At 40.3% G+C, this 22,833-nt stretch overlaps 1 protein-coding gene across 2 annotated transcripts in view; it reads left to right on the top strand.

Moving 5' to 3' along the window:
- The window catches only part of LOC127788505 (insulin-degrading enzyme-like 1, peroxisomal), a 97,963-nt gene that overhangs the window by 44,754 nt on the left and 30,376 nt on the right, over positions 1-22,833 (top strand). For both annotated transcript variants that reach the window (XR_008020410.1, XM_052316863.1), the window contains exon 11: positions 22,053-22,145. Coding sequence is in view for 1 of the 2 variants with exons in the window: in XM_052316863.1 (XP_052172823.1) it covers positions 22,053-22,145 (93 nt within the window). In the remaining variant the exon portion in view is untranslated. The remainder of the gene's footprint in view (positions 1-22,052; positions 22,146-22,833) is intronic.

Genomic DNA, 22,833 nt, shown 5'->3' with positions numbered 1-22,833 from the left:
CTCATTTTACTAATTCTATTTCTTTACCTTCTGTAACATTATCCAATGGGTCCAAAGCGATTGCTAAAGCTATTGGCACTGCCAAACCCTTACCTTCTTTGCCTTTAGATTCTGTCATTTATCTTCCTCATTGTCCCTTTAATCTTGTCTCTGTTAGTAAACTTACGCGTGCCTTAAATTATTCTATCACCTTTAATGATCATTCTGTTACTATCCAGGATCGCAGTACAGGACAGATGATTGGCGTCGGATGTGAGTCGCAGGTCTCTATCATCTCAACCTTCCTGCATCGCTTGTTGCTTGCTCGGTGACTGAGTCTCCTGCTCTTCTTCACAATCATTTGAGACATCCTAGTTTGGCTAAGTTTCAGAAGATGGTCCCCAATTTATCTAGTTTGTCGTCTTTTCATTGTGAGTCTTGTCAACTTGGAAAACAGTCTCGCACTTCTTTTCCAAAGCGTGTTAATAATCGGGCTATGTCCCCGTTTGTTTTAGTTCATTCCAATGTCTGGGGTCCTAGTCGTGTCGTGTTTGTTTTGGGTTTTCAATATTTTGTAACGTTTATCGACGATTATTCTCGTTGCACATGGTTATATTTAATGAAAAATTGTTCTGAATTATTCTCAATTTTTGAATCCTTTTGTGTTGAAATCAAAACGCAATTTCATACCTTGGTCCAAGTATTGCGTTGTGACAATGCCCCTGAGTATTTTTCTCTTCCCTTTACTACCTTTATGTCTTCTCAAGGGATCTTGCATCAGTCGTCTTGTGCATATACACCATAGCAGAATGGGGTTGCTGAGCGTAAAAACAGACATTTGATTGAAACTGCTCGCACTCTTCTTCTACATCATCATGTCCCTTTTCGCTTTTGGGCTGAAGCTGTCCTTGTTGCTTGCTATCTCATTAACAGGATGCCCTCTTCAATTCTTCAGCACCAGATTCCTCGCTCTCTCTTGTTTCCTGATCAACCATTATATATTCTTCCTCCCCGTGTCTGTGGTTGCACCTACTTTGTCCATGACCTGTCTCCCAGTCAAGATAAATTGTCCGCTCAGTCCATCAAGTGCATTTTTCTTGGTTACTCTCGCCTTCAGAAGGGTTATCGGTGTTATTCTCCTGACACCCGCCGTTATTTTCTTTTGGCAGATGTTACCTTTTTTGAGTCGTCTCCTTTCTACTCTTCGCCTCTTTCCGAGTGTCATCCCATTTCTGAGACCATCCCTCTTCTTGCTCCTATTCTCCGTGATCCTTCTTCTACCCCATTGCAGGTTTATCATCGGTGTCATCAGCCTCGGTCTCCTCCCGGTGGAGATGTTGTTCCTACACCTTCTCCCGTATCTCCTAGTACTTCAGCGACTCTTGCTGCCTCACATCTTGCTCTAGTCTCTCCACTTGCCACGGTCCTGGCTTCTGAGGATCTGCTTCCTATTGACCTTCGGAAAGGTACCCGTTCTTCTCGTGATCCTCACCCCATTTATAATTTTCTTAGCTATCACCGTCTCTCGTCTCCTTTTTGTGCTTTTGTGTCTTCTTTATCCTCTGTTTCAGTACCTAAGACTATTAGTGAGACACTTTCTGATCCGGGGTGGCGACAAGCAATGGTGGATGAGATGACTGATTTGCATTCCAATGGTACTTGGGATTTGGTTCCTTTACCCCCAGAGAAATTTCTTGTCGGCTGTCGGTGGATCTATACTGTCAAGGTAGGTCTTGATGGCAGGTTGATCGTCTTAAAGCCCATTTGGTTGCCAAAGGGTATACTCAGGTTTATGGCCTTGACTATGGTGACACTTTTTCCCCTATTGTTAAGATGTCCTCTCTGTGTTTGTTTCTCTCTATAGCAGCCATGTGCCACTGGCCGTTGTATCAACTGGACATTAAGAATGCATTCTTACACGGTGAGCTTCAGGAGGAGATTTATATGGAGCAACCTCCTGGGTTTATTGCTCAGGGGGAGTTTGGGTAGGTTTGTAAACTCCGTCCCTCACTATATGGGTTGAAGCAGTCTCCTCGAGCTTGGTTTGGTCGTTTCAGTGCTGTTATTCAAGACTTTGGTATGACTTGTAGTGAGTCTGATCATTCAGTTTTTTATAAACACACATCACAAGGGAGGTGTATAGACTTGATTGTCTATGTGGATAATATTGTTATCACAGGTGATGATCAGGATTGTATTATTCAGTTGAAGAAACATCTTTTCTATCATTTTCAGACTAAGGACTTGGGGTTATTTAAATACTTTATTGGCATAAAAGTTGCTCAGTCCAGTTCTGGTATTGTTATCTCTCAACGAAAGTATGTGTTAGACATTCTGGAAGAAATTGGGATGCTTGATTGTAAATCTATAGATTCTCCTATGGACCCTAATGTAAAGCTCTTACCAGGACAGGGGGAGCCTCTTGCTGATCCTGGAAGATACCGCAGGCTAGTCGGAAAACTTAATTATCTCACTATCACTTGCCCAGATATTTATTTCTCAGTCAGTTTTTACAGTCTCCTTGTGATAGCCATTGGGATGCGGTAGTCCGGATTCTCAGGTATATTAAGGGAGCTCTAGGTAGAGAACTATTGTATGAGAACAAAGGTCATACTCAAGTAGTCGGATATTCTGATGTTGATTGGGCAGGTTCTCCTTTTGATAGACGGTCTACGTCAGGATATTGTGTTCTGGTTGGAGGAAACCTAGTATCTTGGAAAAGTAAGAAGTAGGAGGTTGTTGCTAGGTCAAGTACAGAAGCAGAACATCGTGCTATGGCCTTGGCAACGTGTGAATTTATCTGGTTGAAACAATTGATTCGGGAGCTTAAGTTTGGGGAGATATCACAGATGAAATTAATTTGCAACAATCAAGTTGCGTTACATATTGCTTCCAATCTAGTCTTTCATAAGAGAACTAAACATATCGAGATAGATTGTCACTTCATCCAAGAGAAGATTTTATCTGGCTGTATTATCACAGATTTTGTCAATTCCAATGATCAGTTAGCAGATGTCTTCACTAAGTCTCTCAGGGGTCCTCAAATTGAGTATATTTGTAACAAGTTTGGTGCATATGATATATATGCTCTAGTTTGAGAGAGAGTGTTGAGTTATATGGTTATAGTCTAGGATTAATCCTATATTAGAGCCCATGGCCCATTGTTTTTGTATATATATATAGGTGTATATTCTATGAATTTAATTAAGTGGAATACACATATTAAAAGCTAGGTTTTCTTCCTAAGTTTGACACTTCTTATTTAGCCCATGCTCAAGTGAATTCTTTCAGCTAGTAGTACTTGGGTTATGTCTTATTCTTACTATGCTGCCCATGCCAAAGGGTGAAATTTCTCTGCTAGTAGTACCTGAGGTATTCTTACTATTAATCCATCCCAAAGAGTTGATGGTCTTGTTGATATCTTTGGTCCAAGCTAGACATTACAGAACTGGTATGTTTGAAACAAGAGTTTCACAGTTGGAATAGCAAGAAACGCAAGAGATGAAAATACCTCGAGAGATTTTATTCAAAACAGAATGAATAATACAAATCTGATATCAAATTGATCCTTATATACAACAAATTAATGAAGCGCTGCCTAACCGCCTAACTAACCATTACAACAAATATAACAAACAATCAGCTGTAACTAAGAGTACAAAATACAGCCTACTATCGACAGCTTATATCCTTTACATTTCTCCTCAAATCAAGCTCCGTAAATGATGATAAGATAGATTTTCCAGAACTGTTAGGCAATAGACTTTTTGTTATAGCAGTAGAAGGATCAGTATTGACATTAGGCATAGGTGATCTCTTGAGACCCAGCTTGGCACATAAAAACACAAACCTGTCCCTGGATAAGTCTTTTGTAAAAATATCAGCCACTTGATGCAGTGTAGGGACATATTGAATATCAACATCTCTATTTTCAACCTTTTCTCTCACAAAATGCACATCAATCTCAATGTGCTTTGTTCTAGAATGAAACACAGGGTTCTCAGCCATACTTTTGGCTGCTAAATTGTCACACCAAAAAGCTGGAGTTTTGAGTGCAAGAATAGCCTAACTCGGATAACAGTGACTTCAACCACAAAATCTCAATTACACCTTGGGCAACTGCCCTATACTCAGCTTCACCCACTGATCTTGCAGCTACTGATTGTTTTCTAGAACCCCAAATAATCAAATTGCAGCCAAAGAATACACATAGTCCACTGGTTGATTTTCTAGTCACTTTACACCCTGCATGATCAACATTAGTGTGTATAGTTAAAGACATATCCATAGGAGATGGAGCAAACACAAGACCAAGATTAACAGTTCCTTTAAGATACCGCAACAACCTTTTGCAGGCTAGCCAGTGTTGCTGCCTAGGAGAAGAGAGAAACTGACTTAACTTGTTGACTATAAAGGCTATATCAGGTCGGGTGTAGGTTAGGTATTGAAGTGAACCAACAATAGTTCTGTAAAATGATGGATCTGGAAACACCTCACCCTCATCAATCAAAGATATACCCGAAGTCATAGGTGTGCTACATGGTTTACAGTCTTGCATTGAAGCCTTTTTCAATAAATCCAAGGTGTATTTAGACTGTGTAAGATATATACCAGTGGAATTTCGGTATGCTTCAAAACTTAGGAAATAATTAACCGAACCTAGGGTTTTGAGAGCAAAATGAGTATCCAGATCATGTATACACCCTTGTAAAGCCAAAGAGTCTGAATCAGTTATAAGAATATCATCCTCATACACCAAGACAAATAGCACATACTTAGAGTTTCTCTTTATGAAAAGTGAAGCATCAGAAACTGCCCTCTTGAAACCCCAATTTTATAAAGCTGATTTCAATTTTGTGTACCAAGCTCTAGGAGCCTATTTAAGGCCATAAAGAGACTTTTTTAATCTACAAACATGTGTGGGAAAATCTGAATCAACAAATCCTTCCAGCTGTTTCATAAAAACTACTTCATTAAGATCACCATTTAAAAAAGCATTATTTACATCAACTTGTTGAATGCCCCAACCAAAGGAGACAGCTAAGGAGAACAAAATCCTGATAGTAGGAGCCTTTATAACAGGACTAAAAGTATTAGCAAAGTCAATTCCAGGGTTTTGAAGAAAACCCTTTGCTACTAGCCTAGCCTTGTGCTTAAGAATGGAGCCATCAGGATTATATTTAACTCGAAAAACCCACTTGCTGTCAATCAAGTTCATATCAGTTGAAAAGGGAACCAACTCCCATGTTTTATTTCTTTGGAGTGTTGTATACTCATCATTCATAGCATCAACCCATTTAGAGTCTAAGAAAGCCTCTTGAACCGAATTAGGTTCAACAGAACTTACTAAAGCATGAGGTGAAGAAACAACTAGATGTTTAGATTTAGACCTTGTAATCATAGGATGAATTGAAGAGGCAGGAACAGTTTTTGAAGTAGATGATCGTGGCAAAGAATGCAACTGATTTGTACAGTTAGGTGCTGAACAATCTATAGTTATATTTTGAGAAGACTCAACAGGTAAGGAATCATTAGGAGTTGGAACACAAGACTGTGATTCTTGAGAGTTGGAAGAACAGCTAGGAAAGGACTGAATAGAATGAAGTACAAAAGTAGATTGACCAGATGAACTTAATCTGAGGGGAGTAAGGAGATGAATTAGGAAACAATTTAGAAAAGGGAAATTCATCAGCATTGAACTGAACATATCTAGACACATATACTCTTCTTGAAGGATGCAAGCACCGATATCCAGCTTGAACATAGCTATACCCGAGAAACACACATTTAGTAGAATGAAATTGAAATTTATGCTTGTTATAGGTTCGAAGAAAAGGAAAACAAACACATCCAAATGGTTGCAATTGCATGTAATTAGGCTGTTTATTAAGGAGAATCTCAAATGGAGATTTAAACTGAAGAGTTGATGTAGGTAACAGATTTATGGTATAGACAACAATTTTAAAAGCTTCTATCCAAAACTTTAAGGGCATATGAGTATGGGCTAACAAGGTAAGACCCATTTCAGCAATGTGTCTGTGTTTTCTTTCTACTGCACCATTCTGTTGATGTGTATGAGGACAAGTGAATCGAGGTTGAATACCACAAGAGGTAAGATAGGGTATAAAAGCCTTAAATTCACCACCATTATCAGTTTGAAGGGCTTGTAGTTTGGATTGGTATTTCAATTCAGCAAACATATGAAAGGTTTTGAAAACAGCTAAGGCATCAGACTTTTGTTTTAACGGATAGAACCATGCATATCTAGTGCAAGCATCAACAAATACTATATAATACTTAAACCCCTCAGTAGACAAAACTGGAGCAGGACCCCACAAGTCTAAATAGACTAACTCTAAGGGAGTCCTTGCAGTAATTTGACAATTTGCAAAAGGAAGTTGATGCATTTTAACTATTTTACAAGAATCACAAAAGGAGAGATTCAAATTTGAACAAGGGACATCAATTTTATTCAATATCAACTGAAGAATACGAGATGAGGGATGTCCTAACTTGGCACGCCAATTTTAGGAACATTCGAAGATACATGAAAAGAAGACAAACTGGACAAAGAGGACAAATTTTGTCCTTTACATTTATTTGAAGAAACAACATGTGCAGAATTAACACTAGAGGTTGGTGTCCTTGACTCAACAGCGAAAACAACTTTAGCACCAGCATGATCAAATGTTGGGGTAAGCTGATAAAGACCATCTTTAAGTATCCCTTAAAGTAGCACTTGTCTGGATCCCTTGTCCTTACGAAAACAAGAATCAGAGTGAAATTCAGCAATTAAATTGTGATCTTTAGTAAGCTGAGAGACACTAATGAGATTCTTTTTCATGTGTTTGAACATGAAGAACATTGGACAAAGAAATGAAAGACTTAGGAGTAGTTTGTGTATACAATGGACTAAGACCAATGTTAGAAATAGAAAGTTTCTTACCATTGCCAACTGCAACCTTGTCACTTCCACTGTAAGGAGAGTGGAGAGAAAGATTGCTAAGATTCGAGGTAATGTGATTTGTGGCTTCAGAGTCTACAATCCAAGGAGGATCACTGTGATAAGATGATGTAGAAGAAAATTGAGAGGTTTCTTGGAGACTGAGGCAAATAGCCATAATAAGTTCTTGGATCAGACCCTATCTCAGTTAAGTAGGCTTCATTAGAACCTATGGGATGAGCTACAAATGACTAGGAACCAGACTGTGGCACACCACTTCCTCTACCAAATTGTGAACCACCAAAATTTTGAGGAGAAAAATTTCTTTGAAAATTCCGATCAAATCTATGATAGCACCGGTTTGCAAAATGACCAGGCTTCCCACATAATTGGCAGTAAAACCTTATGCTTGAAAATCTGCCACGTCCTCGTCCTCCTCTAGAATTACATCTTCTAAAGGAACCTCCTCTACTCACTCCACTTTCATTTTTAGACCACTGAGAGGCTAGATTCACATTTATAGAATCAAAACCAGAAACAGAAGAATTAGACACATCCTTAGCAGCAAGCCTTTGTTCATGCATCAATAACAAGTATTGAACCTTTTCTAAATTGATTTCATCCATTTGATATGTAACAATATTCACAATTGTCTCATAATCACTGTCCAATCCATGTAATATAGCCATTAGTAACTCTTTGTCGTTTAAAGGTTCTCTGATCGCAGCTAAGGCATGTCCTATAGTTTTGATTTTCAGCATGTAATCATTTATAGACAAATCATTCTTCCTTATAGATCTAAGCTGTTGTTTCAATTGGAAGGATTTGGCTATAGTTTGTTGTGAATAAAGATTTTCAAGAACACTCCAAACTTCAGCAGATGTTTCACAATGAATAACTTGTGTCAAAACTTCTTTATCGATAGTAGAAAACAACCAGCCTAAAAGTAATTGATCTGACCTTATCCTATTTAGATATTCAGGATTTACATCCTGAGCCTCACGATCAGAAGTTTCTGAATCATGGATGTACTTCAACGGAGCTGGAGACTTGTTGATGTATGGCAACAAGTCAAACACTCTGATCGTAGCCAATATCTGAGCTTTCCAGAATCGAGTTTGATAGGAACATAGTTAAACGATTTCGCTACTGTTGTAAAGTCAGATTGAGATGCCGACGATAACACATCGAGGAGTTAGGTATCGATGTGGAGGACAGACTGAAATCACGATTTGAAGCCATTGACATTAGTTGCTTGGCTCTGATACCATGAAACAAGAGTTTCACAATTGGAATAGCAAGAAACGCAAGAGATGAAAAATACCTCGAGAGATTTTATTCAAAACAGAATGAATAATACAAATTTGATATCAAACTGATCCTTATATACAACAAATTAATGAAGCGCTACCTAAGCACCTAACTAACCATTACAACAAATATAACAAACAATCAACTGTAATTAAGAGTACAAAATACAGCCTACTACCGACAGTTTATATCCTTTACAATGTTGACAAATTTTTTTGATGGCCCATGGAGGATAAATTTAGTGCATCTAGGTATTGCTTTTTGGCAGTGGTGGAGGATCACAGTCAGGACTGTGGATAAATCAGTCTATTAAAATTATGAAGGTTCCTTGATTCTCCTCTGATTTTTAGAAGCATGCTTATTCTTGAGGACCTATGTGTCTGTTACTTGTTGAGCCAACTTTAAGCTTAATATTCATCATAATGTTTAATCCTTTTTGTCCCTTTTGTTACTCAGTTGCTGATAGGAACATTATATTTATGAGGTGCCCGCATTAAGAAAATTTCTTGAAATCATTTAAATGAGGATGAGGATGAGGATTTTTTTATAGGATAGGCTTGTGCTTGGGCAGTATTCCTCCATCATAAAAATCTCCTTGGGGCCTCTGACAAAGAAGGAAAGAGCAAATGCGATCCTAATGATGTCGAACTACTCTTTAATTGTTTGAATAGAAAAGGATGTGCCAATTCTCAAAAACAAGAACCGTTTGTAGACAGGGAATGATATGCTTTCTTTTCTATGGTAGTTCTTATTTTGAATTGGTTTTGAATATCAACAGTAGGAGTCATGGCTCGTGGATTATACTGGGAGGTTGGAGGTAGGTTGTAAAATTTGGGATGTCATCTAAAATTGTCTCGTGTGTTTGGTTTAATTTGGTGGTGATATGAGTAATAGAGCCAAGTAAAGGCCATGTCTGGTGGATTTGATAGAAAACATCAAGGATATGATTTTTATGGCATATGATTGTACATGTGTGTCACAACCCCAAGGATCCCTGAGGCTATAATTGCCATTATAATAGTAGCTACCTTACATGCATGTTAGATTTTGGATTTGACAGAGAGGTTCTTCTGTAATTGAGCAAGAATTGAGAATAGGCAGGAAGAGAGAATTCGAGAAAGAGAGGGAAAGAAGATATGAAAAAGAAAGAGAGATTGAGTTTGAGAGAATCAGAGAGAAAGGAATTGTGGAATAATCCTCACATGTCTCCCATCCTCATGCTAGCTTCTTATTTATAGGAGAATTACATCTCTAGAGACTTCTCCTAACTCTCTTGGTCGTTAGGCCCTAATGGCCATGTGCGCTTGGAGTACTAATAGCCTTAGTATTTCTACTAATTACAATTGGGTCATGCCACTAATTACAATCATGCCCCGGCTATGACAACTCCCCTCCTCTTGAAATATTTATTGTCCCCAAGAAATCAAAGAAGTTTGGACACCTTGGGGTATTGCTGGAGCAAATCCGATAAGTACTCCCAAGTAGTATTATCGGGGTGTAAGTGTGACCATTGCACTAGTACTTGGGTGATGGGCATGGACTCCTTGTAGATCACTCGTCTGTCTAGCACAGCTTGGGGCTCCACCTCTACCACTTGATCGTTCCCCATTTCTAGTATCTCCCTGCTAGTTGCCTCAGATGGCCCCATTGCCTTCTTTAGGAGTGACACATGAAACATTAGATGCAGCCCTACCCCTTTAGGAAGCTATAGTTGGTAGGCTACTGGGCCTACCTTAGCAAGGACCCAAAAGGGCCCATATTACTTTGGGTTGATCTTGGATGTTGGTCCTTTACAAAAGAGGTGTTGTTGGAACCTCTTAACTTTCAGGTAGACATCCTTTCCCATTTCAAATGTTCTGTCAAAGCGATGTCTGTTAGCCATTTGTTTCATTCTTTGTTGTGCCATTGCAAGCTCCCTCTTAATAACTTGCAGAGCCTCCTACCTGGCCTATAAATATTTGTAATACCCGAGAATTTTTAAAGGACTCAAGAGTAATTTATCCGGGGGCAAAAATGAAATTATTAGAAGTGTTGGGGTTTAAGTATAATTTCTTGGAGTTATAAACAATTGAATCGATTGAAGGGAATGCCCCGGAACATAAGTATCTTTGGAAGAAAAAGTATGTTGTGAATGAATATAATATCCCATGTTTTGTTTGGTTGCCACGTTGTTTGAATGAGTTTGGGATATCGAAAAATGGCTGTGATAGCAAAATAAGTCATCGAATCAACGACAGGGAATGCCTCAGGACTTAAATGTCTAAAAGAAAGGGTATGAAGTCATCAAGTATATCAAAACATGATTTATGACATTGAAAGAAGTCAAAATAGAGACAGTTCTCGGTACAGTTTCGATTCAACCTAAATTACCGAATTGTCATAGAAAACCTTTGGGAAATCAACAGAAACCTGAGGGGGCTCTGGTTTTTCGTAAGAAACAATCCTGAGGTGGTTTCGGGACGAAACAATAGCCTGGTGAGGACGTTGGGGCGAAATCGTCCTGATCAAGTAATCTTGGGTTATTAATTTTGTATTTTCGGTATTGAAATACAAGTTAAATTGATGTTTAAGGGTATAACGACATTAAGGGAATTACCCAAGTGAAATTAAGATAAAAATTAGGGGGTTAATGTATAATTTCTTTATATTAATAGTGTAATATATAGATATACATACATATATATATGCATATGGGCGTATGTGCTGTGGCAGCTTCCAAGAAGCTTCATGGTTGAAATTTCTTGGAGTGGTGGCCAAGTTTGGATGCAAGAGTGGTGTCCAAGGGAGTTTAAGTCGGTGGAGAGCCTATAAATAGGGAGCAAATTATGAGCAAATAGCAGGAATGGAAAATGGAAGAAGAAGGAATCATGGTAGCACCGTGAAGGCAAAGGCAGTGAGCAGGGGCGGCTATGGAAGCAAGCAATCAACCAGGTGATCAAGGGGGAGCTGGGAATCAAAGCTTGTGGCCGGAGGTAGCCGCAAGAGGGGCCGAGATGGTGACTGAAGTTGTTCGCAACAGGCGAACAACATCCATGGCCGCAAGCCGCGGCTATGGCAGCACGCATGGAAGGTGGGCAGCAAGCAGGGTGGTTGGCAACGGGCCGTGGTGAAGGCCCAGCAAACCGGTGGTGGTTCGGCAAGGCCACGACGGCCGGCAAAGGGCCGAGTGGAGGGCCAAGCAGCGCTGACTGCGAGGTGCGCGTAGGTCGGGCGCTGGAAGGAAGAAGGAGCAGGGGAGAAGAAGAAGAAAGAAAAGAAAAGGAAAAGGAAAAAGAAATGAGGAAAAATAAGGAAAAATAGGGAAAAGCTTCTTGAAAATTCCAAAAAATTCTGAGAATTAATTTGAGACTAGAGGAGCATACGAAAGTTAGGAAATTATTCAGATGCGCATTTTGAGGCTTAGCATGCATTATGAGGCGCAAATCGACTTTTTGAATCAGGTGAGTGATTCGATTCTAGTTTTACCCATTGTCTTGAAAATGGTTCGGTGTGTGTAATGGGTTCAGGTGAGCAGTTCTACCCTCCCGAGCTTAGGTTGCATGTGTTTGAACCAGGTCCGGCGAGCGGTTATACCCTCCAGAATTTGGGTTATATCGTCTAGGCGTTTTACTTTTACACTTGTGGCATCGTATGCATATTGAACATGTGGTATATTGCATCAACTGTTTTTACTTGTAAAAGAGTCTGTGCATGGTGTGTGATTTTTCATATCATCGAGCTATTGATTTTCGTGTTGTGGTTATGTCCGTGGGGGACGGGATGGGGTCTTCTTGAGAATGGGGCAAGGTTAATCTTGGTGATCAAGTGATACGGTAGGGCATTCGAGGATTAAGTATGTCGTGGCAAGATCAACCCCAAAGGTGTGTGGAATTGATTTTCCACGGGAGGTTGAGTATGTTAGGGAGATTTCTCAAGTTAGACGTGTTGCTTGTCGTCGTTGTCTGTATATGCTATGCTTGTATGTCTTTCATGCATTCAGTAAACTGTATCATGCCATCACTTAGATGTTTTATCATCTAATATGGGTTATGCCCCTGGAACATTCAACGTTCCAGTTAGGGACTGCTGTGAGGGCGAGGACGAGGACGTGGCCAGTTGAGGGCCAATGATGTTTGGTATGATAGCCGTTGTATCATTTTGAGACATTAGTATTTGTTATGATATATGTATGAACGGATGTATGATGATATTGTTATAATTTGGTAGCTTTGTACTACATATTTTGTTGTGGGAGTACTATGTAAGAACCTCGTGGTAGGCCACGATATTTTGATGTTAATGTATCCGCTGCGTTATTCTATGACTTGTTTAATTTAAGATTATTGATCTTATTAGTTAAATGGGCAAGACTAGGGTTTTCAAGATCTTATCTGCATGTGAAGATTGTTCTTGATGCACCGCGCGTGATGAACTTGAAAAAAAAAAAAAGATTCCCGAGAATTCCCTTATAGTGACATGCCTGGCAAGGCGGGGTGTTACAATATTGATCAACTGATGTTTAAGTTGGAGTATAGTGCATCATGATCGAAATTATAGGGGGGTACCCAAACAAAGCTTTAAAGGGGGTTCTCTTATGAGCTGTGTGAAAGTTGGTGTTATACCACCATTGGGCCAATGCCATCCACCTACTCCAACTCCTAGGTTTAGTGAAGCTTAGGCACCTTAGATATGTCTCTAGGCACTGATTTACACGCTCAGTTTGTCCATCGGTCTCCGAGTGATAGGCTAATGACAACTACAACTTGTTTCCTAATCCTTGGAATAGTGCTTTCCAGAATTGGCTTGTTAATACCTCGTCTCTATTAGAAAATGCTGCCCTTGGTAGGCCACGTATTTTGAACACCGAGTCCATCAATTTCCCATCCACCTCTATAACCGTGAAGGGATGTACCAAGGTAAGGAAGTGGTTGAATTTTGTTATCCAGTCTACTACCACTAAGATAGTGTCAAACCCCTTTGATTTGGGCATACTGTAATACTCGGGAATAATTTGAGGATAAAAATGATAATTTGATAAGGGGCATAAATGGAATTTTGAAAAAAATAAGACTATAGGGTACACTAACACAGCTTTGGATGACCGAATTAGTCAGAAGGAGTACCCCGGACCCTAGATAGCCAAGGAAAATAGTATAGTATCGACGAGTGATTTAAATTATGATTTTTAGTGATAAAAGAAATGAGATTGGAAACAGTTTTCGGTACAGCAAAAATACAGATGCCAATTAGGTCGTATTACCGAATTGTTATAGACGATGTCCGAAAAATCAACGGAGTGTGTCTAGGACTAATATTTAATGTATAGAACAACCCTTAAATGGTTTTAGGTTGAATCGAGTGGATTTGAGGTCAAAACGATCAATCGAGCCTAAGTGCAATTTTCTGAATTTGCCCGAGGGAGGTCAAAACAGTAATTTTTCGGAAGTTTCAAGGGAGAAATGAGAAGTACCAATCTTGAGGGTTTTAGTGATGGTGCTAGAAAAATTAGGGGCTTGAGGATAAGGGCCAAAATGCAAAAGAAAGTTTCTAAGGGGCTAAAGTGCAATTTTCGAAAATCTGCTCAAAAATGGCAGATCTGGCCGCGATTTGTGGCCGAAAAATCCGAGGATTTGCCGCTGTTCTTCGATAGGGCATGGCCAAGGTCGCATAGGGGCGAAGCAATGGCCTTTGATTGGTCGGAAAAGTGGACAAATTTTGCTATAAATAGTCGAGTTTTGGTAAGGGTTTGCATCAAAAATTTTACTTCGGATTTCTCACTTTTGGGAGCGAATTAGAGGTCGGGGATAAGGGGCTTTTGTTCCCCAGGTTGCGAGGAGCAATTCTGGGAATTTTGAGGGTTTTTGTAGTATAGAGGGTGTTTTCGCATATATATATATTCGGCCGCCTATATATATATATATACATATTGCGGGAATGGTTAAATCGGGTTGTAGAATGATCGATCGAATGATCTAATAAGGGGCTTTTGGTCGCAAGGTTATGGGTAACTAATCTGAAAAGTTTCGTGTCAATCGGAGTTCGAATCGAAGGTCAATTTGACTCGACGGAAAAGGCAAAACTTCGCTGGAGCCGGATTGTAAATCGTCAAATCGGGCTATTTCCGGTGAATTTTTCGGCCATGTGAGGGTTTCATTGTGATCAACTTGAGGAGGGTTTCAAGGTGGTGTCGTCAGATCAGCCATCGGAGTAGATCGCCCTTCGCCGTCGCCTAAGAAGATGACCGGAGGTATTTTTTTTGTATTTTTTAAAATGCTGAAAATATAGAAAATTCGAGAAAAAATAGAATTAAAGGAAATAAAATTTTGGAAAAATATCCAGAAATTCAAGGAAAATGAATAGTTTATTTTGATGAATTTTTATCCTGGAAATTTCTTGAGGAGATAATTATTTTGGATTTTTAAAGGGAAAGGTAAATGGAAAATAAATATGAGGGATTTTTATAAAATTCTAAGAAAATTCCAGAAGGATAAGTAATTTATTTTATGATTTTTGGTGATTTTTCTTGAAGTAGATTCGAAGGAAATCAATGAGAAATAAATTTTCTCAAGAAAAAGTAATTATGGAAATTTGAGAAAATAGGAGAAAAATCTGGAAAATTTCCAAAAAAATTCCATAGGCTTATAAATATTGTTTTATGAATTTTTGTGGAGAAAAATTTAGAAAAAATGCTTGAAGAGGTATTTACTTGAAATTATCGAGACCAAAATAGGAAGAAATTAGAGAAAAATAATGAGAAAATTGGGAAAATAGATATTGATTTCCCTTTGAATGCATATGATGTCTAGGGTACCGTTGAGGCTCGAATTTGAACTATAGAGCGCCTGGCACGAGAATTGAGGTCGATCCGGCACGCATTTCGAGGAATCTTGAATTTAGCCCAAGGTGAGTGGTTCTACCCGAAAAGACTTATAGTAGCATGTGAATGGTTTACTGTGAGTGTTCATCCCTATGGCTTGGTTTATTGTGATGGTCTGTCCAAACGGTTATTTACACATGCATTGAATTTTGTACGATTGCATACATCGAATTGTTGATTTTAAGTTATGCATGTTATGATTTTTTGGCATTGCCATGCTGTGTTGTCCATGTGAGACGTGGGTTGTTAACCTGTAACGTAGCTCTCGAGTGTTAGCACTCGAAATACGTGCCAAGGGTTAATGCTATGTGACCCACTTGGGACAGAGCTGAGACGGACTTCACCCTATGGTACTCAAGTGGCGGGCCTGAGAGTGGACACCACCCCAGGTTCCTTTGAGCAATAGCATTAAGGCCGAGGTGTCGTGGATTTCGGGGATAGTACTGATGTGACACTCTTGGGGCTAGGGTTGTGTTGGGTTTTGGAATGCTTTTGAGTAGGAGCGTAAAGCCTAACAATGACAATGGGGTGATTCCCGGGTTCATATGTCGAGGTTGTCCCTCTTAAGCAGGATTGGTTTGCCAATAGGTCGGTGTGGTCGTGTCGCCTTTAGAGAGATTGCATTTTCTCCAGTTAAGGCTAAGTGCTATGTGGGATTCTCTTGGGCTGGGGCATGTTGGGATTTATCGGTTTTATACATGGTTTTGCATATCTGCATGAAAATGTTTTTGAACTCTCACTTAGATGATTCAACATCTAACTTGGACTCTGTCCCTAGAATATTTAAACGTTCCAGGTGAAAGTAGTGGCGCCAAGGGAAAGAATGTCATCGAGATGTAGCTGTTATGTTTAGTTTTCGTAGGTTTTTGTCTATGTTTACGATGTTCAGAGGTTGTGTAATATTTTGATATTTTCATGTGAAACATCGAATTGGTTATTGTAAAAGGAATTGTCGGTTATATATCATTGAGGTTTCAATCTTGCTTCCGCTGATGTGATTGATAATACCAGTCTTAGTTTATTAATTTTTAATTTTGATATGCCAAGAAGGTACAATCGGGATTGTCGGGAAATGATTATGATGAAGGTATGTGTATCAAGAGACTTATTTTGTGTGTTTGATGTTAAAAAAAAATATATATTCTCGAAATCTCGAGGTAATGCTCGTTCTGGGAAAACGGGGTGTTACACATACCCTCCACAAAGTCCATGGAGATTTGTTCCCAAGCTTGGGATGGTATCTCCAATGGTTGTAGGAGACCCGGATAGGGCATCTGCTCATATTTACACTGTTGGTAGATGGTGCACTAGAGAACGTACTTTGTCATGTCCCTTTTTAACCCTGAGCAATAGAAAACTTGCCTTACCCTCTAGGTGGCATTTAGCCCCAAATGGTCTCCTATAGGGGAATCATGCAGAGATTGGAGGATCCTCTGTCTGAGCTGCCCATCCTCCCCAATAACTACCCTGCCATGGTACCTTGGTAGACCCCCCTTGAAAGTATAGCTAGATTCCTCTTGGGAATGTACTACTAGCCTAGTCAGTATCTCTTTGATCCATAGGGTCTGCTCATAATTGCTGGTGATGCCTTGTACCCAATTTGGGACCAAAGCTGATATGGCATGGCAAGTGGCTGTGTGCTCCCTTCTTGATAACGCATTCGTCACTAGATTCTCCTTTCCCTTTCTGTATTGGATACAAAAGTCAAACCCCATCAATTTGGTGATTCCCTTCATTTGCAACTGATTATGGATCCTCTGTTGAGAAAGGAATTGTAGACTTTCATGGTCTATTCTGATGATGAATCTCCTTCCTTCTAGGTAATGCCTCCATTTCTCTATAGCCATTAGAACCGCAAGCAACTCTTTATTATATATACTTAGTTCGACATGCCTTAGGGCTAATGCCCGACTTAAATAAGCCATCAGTCTCCCCTCTTGAATTAGGACAACCCCTATGCTTGTGTCGCATGCATCTGTTTCCAAGATGATCTCCTTAGAAAAATTAGATAAGGCCAGTATTGGGGCTTGAGTCATGGCATCCTTCAGTGTGCCAAAAGCCTTCTCTACCTCAGGTCCCCACTGAAAGTTGTTCTTCTTTTGCAAGTTGGTGAGGGGCTTACTCATCACCCCATAATCCCTGATGAACCTTCTATAATAGCCCGTAAGGCCTAAGATGCCCCTCAACTCTTTACAAGACTTAGCTCTAGGCCAATTCTTCATAGTTGCAATCTTCTGGGGATCCATGCTTACCCCATGGCCGAATATGATATGACCCAAGTACTCCACTCTAGATTTTGCGAAGGTACACTTGTACCTTTTCACATAGAGTTGATGGTCTTTGAGGATTTGAAAGGCCTTTCTAAGGTGGGTCAAGTGCTGGTCTAGGTTAGGGCTATAAATTAGAATATCATCGAAGAATACCAACACGAATTTTTGAGGTAGGGGGCAAAAATATGGTTCATCAAAGTTTGGAAAGTAACAGGTGCGTTAATGAGTCCAAAGGGCATTACCAATAACTCATAGTGTCCTTGGTGTGTTTGGAAGGCAGTTTTTGGGCAGTCTTTGGGGTTCATCTTGATTGATGATACCCAGAAGTAAGGTCTAACTTGGAGAAGATTGGGGCTCCAGTGAGTTCATCTAGCAAGTCCTCAATGATGGGTATTGGAAACTTATTTTTGATGGTTAGGGAATTCAACTTTCTATAATCTACACAGAACCTCCACGTCTCATCTTTCTTTTTAACTAGGAGGATCAATAAAGAAAATGGGCTTTGGCTTGGTTGGATTAGGGACTTGGCTAACATGTCCTCGATCAATTTCTTGATTTCGGCCTTTTAGACATGAGAATATCAATAGGCTTTGTGGTTGATGGGTTCATTGTTTGGTTTAAGATGGATGGAGTGATCAAGGAATCGATGTGGGGGAAGTGTTGAAGGTGTGGCAAATAAATCCTCAAATTCCATTAATAATGTGTGAATTGGTCCATATGAGTACTTGAGTGGTTGTTAGTGTTAAGGCCTTGGCCTTATTCTGCCCTCCACTCCTCTGCCTGTCTGCAGCATAGTCCTTCCCTTGATCCAACTTCATCTCCTAGGCATATAGGGAATGTAACTGCCCTATTGATGTGCCCCCCCTGCTCCAAGAGTCTCTACAATTGCTTTCTTGATACAGCCTTGCATTCCCCTGTTTCTTGGCACCCCACTAGAGTTACCTTTTGGCCCTCCCTATCAAGAGTGACTTCTAAGGTGTTAAAGTCAAATACTAGGGGGCTTACAGTCCACATCCAATTGACCCCCAACACAATGTGACATCCCCCCCAACCTTAGGATCCTCAAATCAGCAGAGAATTCATGTCCGTTCATCATCCACTTGAACCCAACACACTTGAATTGGCTCATCATCCGATTCCCATTAGTTATCAAGACCGACGGTGGGGGTGTCTTCTGCAAGTTGCATTGAAGGGCAGTGGTTGTTTCCTTATCAAGCAAACTATGAGTGATGCCACTATCAATGGACACCACCAATTTTCTCTTCCCCACTACCCCATTCGCCTTAAGTACCTTGCGGGAGGCCTGGCCTTGCAAGGCATACACTAAGATATCTCCCCCTTCTTTGCCCTCAATTGGTTTCCCTTGTTCTTCCTCATCCTCTGCTTCCCCTTCTTCTTCTCCTTGGGCTTCCATTGTCAACAACAACCTCTTGCATTGATGTCTTTGCCCAACTATTCTCCACATCGGAAGCAAAGCCCCAGTTGTCTCTTCTGGTCTATGGTCAAGGATTTGGCCAAGGGTGGGGTTGGTTGGTGTCGCACCATCACTCCACCCCTCTGCCAAGGTTGGTTACCACCCTTGCTGGTCCCCCCATAGGAACCTTCTTCTCTAATCCCCTTAGGAGATAGCATGTGCCTTTTTACAAAGGCATCCAAAGCCTTCTCATGAAGGTGTGCCTGCTTCGCCGCTTGTCCCACTGAAGTAGGGTATAACATCTTCATAGTGGGGCGGATCTGCTCATCGAACCCACTGATGAAGCTCAATACAAAATAGGCCTCATCCAATGAGGGGTGTGAGAGGGATAACAAGGATCTAAGCTCTTCGAACCTTACCTAATACTCCTCCACTGTTCCCTTCTGTTTCAACTTATTGAACTCCTCAATGACGTCTGTCCTCGTCTTCTCACCAAACTTGTTGTAGAGTCCATTAACGAACTCTGGCCAACTCCACTCCGCCCTTCTTCAGCTCTAATTTTGGAACCAAGCGTTTGCAACATCATCCAAGCGTGAAAGGCTTACTGAAGTCTGGTAGCCCTAGGATTGACACTTCAATCATAGCTTGCTTGAGCTTGCAAAAGGCCTTCTCTGCCTTAGAGTCCCAATTGAATCCATCCTTCTTCAATAATTCTGTTAGGGGTCAGCTTATTACTCCATAATCTTTAACAAACCAACAATAGTAATCGATTAATCCCAAGAAACCCCTAAGGCCCTTAAACTCAATTAAAAGCATGTTAAGTGAGTCAATTTCATGTACCTTCCACTAGTCTTGTGAGTGGCTACTCACAATCACTGCCAATTCCTTGTCTTGCTCTAGATTTTCCCTTACTGGCTCCATGGCATGAATGGAGAATAGCTGTGCCACTAGGGAGAACTTGCTCTTGAACATCTTGATTCATGGCTACTTGTTAAGGTCCTTCTTCTTTCATCTTTCTCAAAAGTCACCTCCATCTTATTGAAATCGAAGCTAATAGGGCTCACCCCCTTCATCCAGTTCGCCCCAAGTTCCACATCACAACCCCCCAACTTCAGTAACCTCAAGTTAGCCACAAAATCTTCTCCATTCATCTCCCAACATAGCCCTATGCAAGCTGACTGACTTAGGAACTTACTACCATTTGCTACTGTCACTGAAAAAGGGTGAGACCTGGTGACCTCACACCCTAGCTTCCTTGCCATGGCTTCATCCAAGAAGTTATGGGTACTCCCATTGTCATTGAGTACCATTAAGGGGCAATTATGTGCTTTTCCTTCTACCTTAATGATCTTGTTGTTGGCCAACCCTTTTAGTGCTCTTCCTTCTCCTTCAGCCTTCGAGGGTTCTCCTCCTTCCTCTTCTTCATCTTCTTCCCCTTCCAACAATAGTAGTTGTCGCTTGCACCTATGTCCCGAGAAGTACTTATCTCCACACCTATAACATACCTAGCCTGACTCCTCTATTCTATCAACTTCCCTCATGTTGTGGGAACATGGGCTGCAGGTGGTAATGCCAGGACACCCTTGTTACTGTGCCCCATATCCTTTCCCAATACTCTATTCCCCACCTGCCAAATGCTTGAGCTCACTCCTTTCATTTGAACCTCCTGCTTTTTCATCAAGGCCTCTATGGTTAGCTCTTGTAACCGAGCACTTTTGACCACTTGTTTGACTGTTCGAGGCTTCATCATTTTCACCATTGGACTAATAAAACTTGATACAAAATAACCTTCCGTTAAATGGGGATTGCGCACCATCATCAATAACCTTAGCTCTTCAAACTTGAGTTGGTAGGTCTACACTGTCTCTTCTCGTTTGAGTTTGTTAAACTCTTCAATCACGTCCATCATACTCCTATCTCCAAATCTTTCACATAGATCATCTGCGAATACACTCCAGGGACTATCTTCCTTCACCTTGATCCACCCTTGAAACCAAGCACCTCCTAGGTAAGCAAAAGCTAGAGTAATCCTCTATTGTTTAGGCACTTGGTATAGGGTGAACATTCTTTCACAACGTTTCACCCACCATCTAGGATTCTTCCATCAAAGAGTGGGATCTCTAGTTGTGGTGCAGGAAAACTCTATTGATTTCAATTTGCCTGAGTTCCTGGTCTCCTTTCTAATGTATTGTCCCCCACAATCTCCGACTCTTATTCAAACTCCGATGACCCTACCAATCGATGTTCCATTCCCACTCCACGAACGATTGGCTCCAACCTCTCCCTAGGAGAAAATTCAGGTAAAAGTCTTACCAGCTGTTGAGCTGAAAACATCCTCATGAACTGATGCATCTACTCCATCATTTGATCCTGCATTTGTTCCTGTAATAGAGTGCCCTGTTCTCGGCTCTCCTCTCGCCACCTTTCCATCGGTCTGTTAATCTGGGTCTCTACCCTTGTTTCGACAGAGGATTCCAAAGTCCCTAATTGCATTTGCATATCAACCATCGTTTTCGTGACTTGCTGCAGCTGGGACTCCATTTGTTTCATCCTTGTTCCATCGGCCATGGCGATGAATTTCAAGGATCTGGACGTCACTCAAGAGCGCTGCTCTGATACCAAATTGTCAGCTCCTGGAGGATCTGACTGAAATTCTTGATCAATAGAAGGATCGAGAGAGAAATGGGAGAAACCAGAGTGGTTTAGGGAGAGAAGAAGATAGAAAAGAGAGAGGGAGAGAGAAAGAAAGAGAGAGAGAAATCAGAAATTCCAGAGAATATTCATTCATAATGGTGAGGAGTGATCAGCTCATATATATAGCTGATCCTAATCTCCCCCATGTGCGGGTAACCACTTACATTTGCTGGGAATGTACAAGCTGCCAAATGCAGCAACAAACTAAGTACAACCCCCCTCCTGCATACTTTCTAATATGCTACTTTCTTCCTCTAGTATATTCTAATTACAGTAATTTCCCCCTATCTCGCTGGTACATGGCATTAAGTTCATTTGGTCTGCAAGTATAAATTTGGAAATCTCTAAGCATTATCATTTTCTGGTAACATTGGTTGGAACAATGGTTTAGTTAGTGAACTTTGTTGATTTTATAGAGTATTGTAGTTGAGGAATGTGTAATTATGGCTCTTAGGAGTTGCCCTTTTCATGTGTATGTATATATATATATATATCATCATCTTGCTTTTGATGTTAAACTCTAGTTCTGGTCATCTTTTGTCAAGACAAGTCTGTTAGAGTTGTTACTCTTTTTGAATTTTGCAGGTTGGGCTACTAGTTTATCAGCTGGTGAATCAGATTGGACCCTTGAATTCTCTTTCTTCAAAGTATTTATTGATCTCACTGAAGCTGGTCATGGTTAGTGTTTTACTCGCCCCCACCCCAACCCCTCGCCCCTTCCTGCTGTTTAATAAATACAGATGGAAAGCTTAAAGTTCTATCATTTGTTTATTTCTGTTTTTTTACATAGATTGACATGGATGTAAAGCTTAAATTTCATCTTTTACTTTTTTCTTTTTGATAGAGTGGCAGAGATTTATTTATAAGAAGAAAAGCTACAAGAAAACATAAAAAACAGATCCCCAAAACAGTTCATCCACCCCAAAAGATTGAAAAAATACAATCATACCAGATGAGTGCTTGGGGAATGAACAGAAGAAGAAAAATGAATAATCTAACTGAATGTATGGGAACCCGTCAACACCACTGCTTTAGAGGGCTGAAGAAAAGAACAACTGCAAGCCAGCATAAGGAAAAGATAAATCCCTTAATCCATTCCACCAGCCTCATGATTGCCAGGTGGAAAAAATCCAAACCAGAATTATCAGCTCCTTCAAATACGACATGATTTCTTTCTAACCAAATTGTCCATAGGCCACTATAAAAGTTCACAAACCATAACTTTTTTTGAGATTTGTCCACAGAAAACAGAGGCCACTTTTCAAATACATCCAATAACCAGAAATTTCATCTTTTACTTCTGTGGAAGTCAATATATAATTTCTCGTCTGAGTGATTCTGTGCGTGATATGGGTTTACTCAACTG

This window comes from Diospyros lotus, chromosome 13, assembly GCF_014633365.1.
Source record: "Diospyros lotus cultivar Yz01 chromosome 13, ASM1463336v1, whole genome shotgun sequence".
Lineage (NCBI taxonomy): Eukaryota > Viridiplantae > Streptophyta > Magnoliopsida > Ericales > Ebenaceae > Diospyros > Diospyros lotus.
Note: the sequence above shows the minus strand (reverse complement) of the source record. Positions and strands in the feature narration are given on the sequence as shown.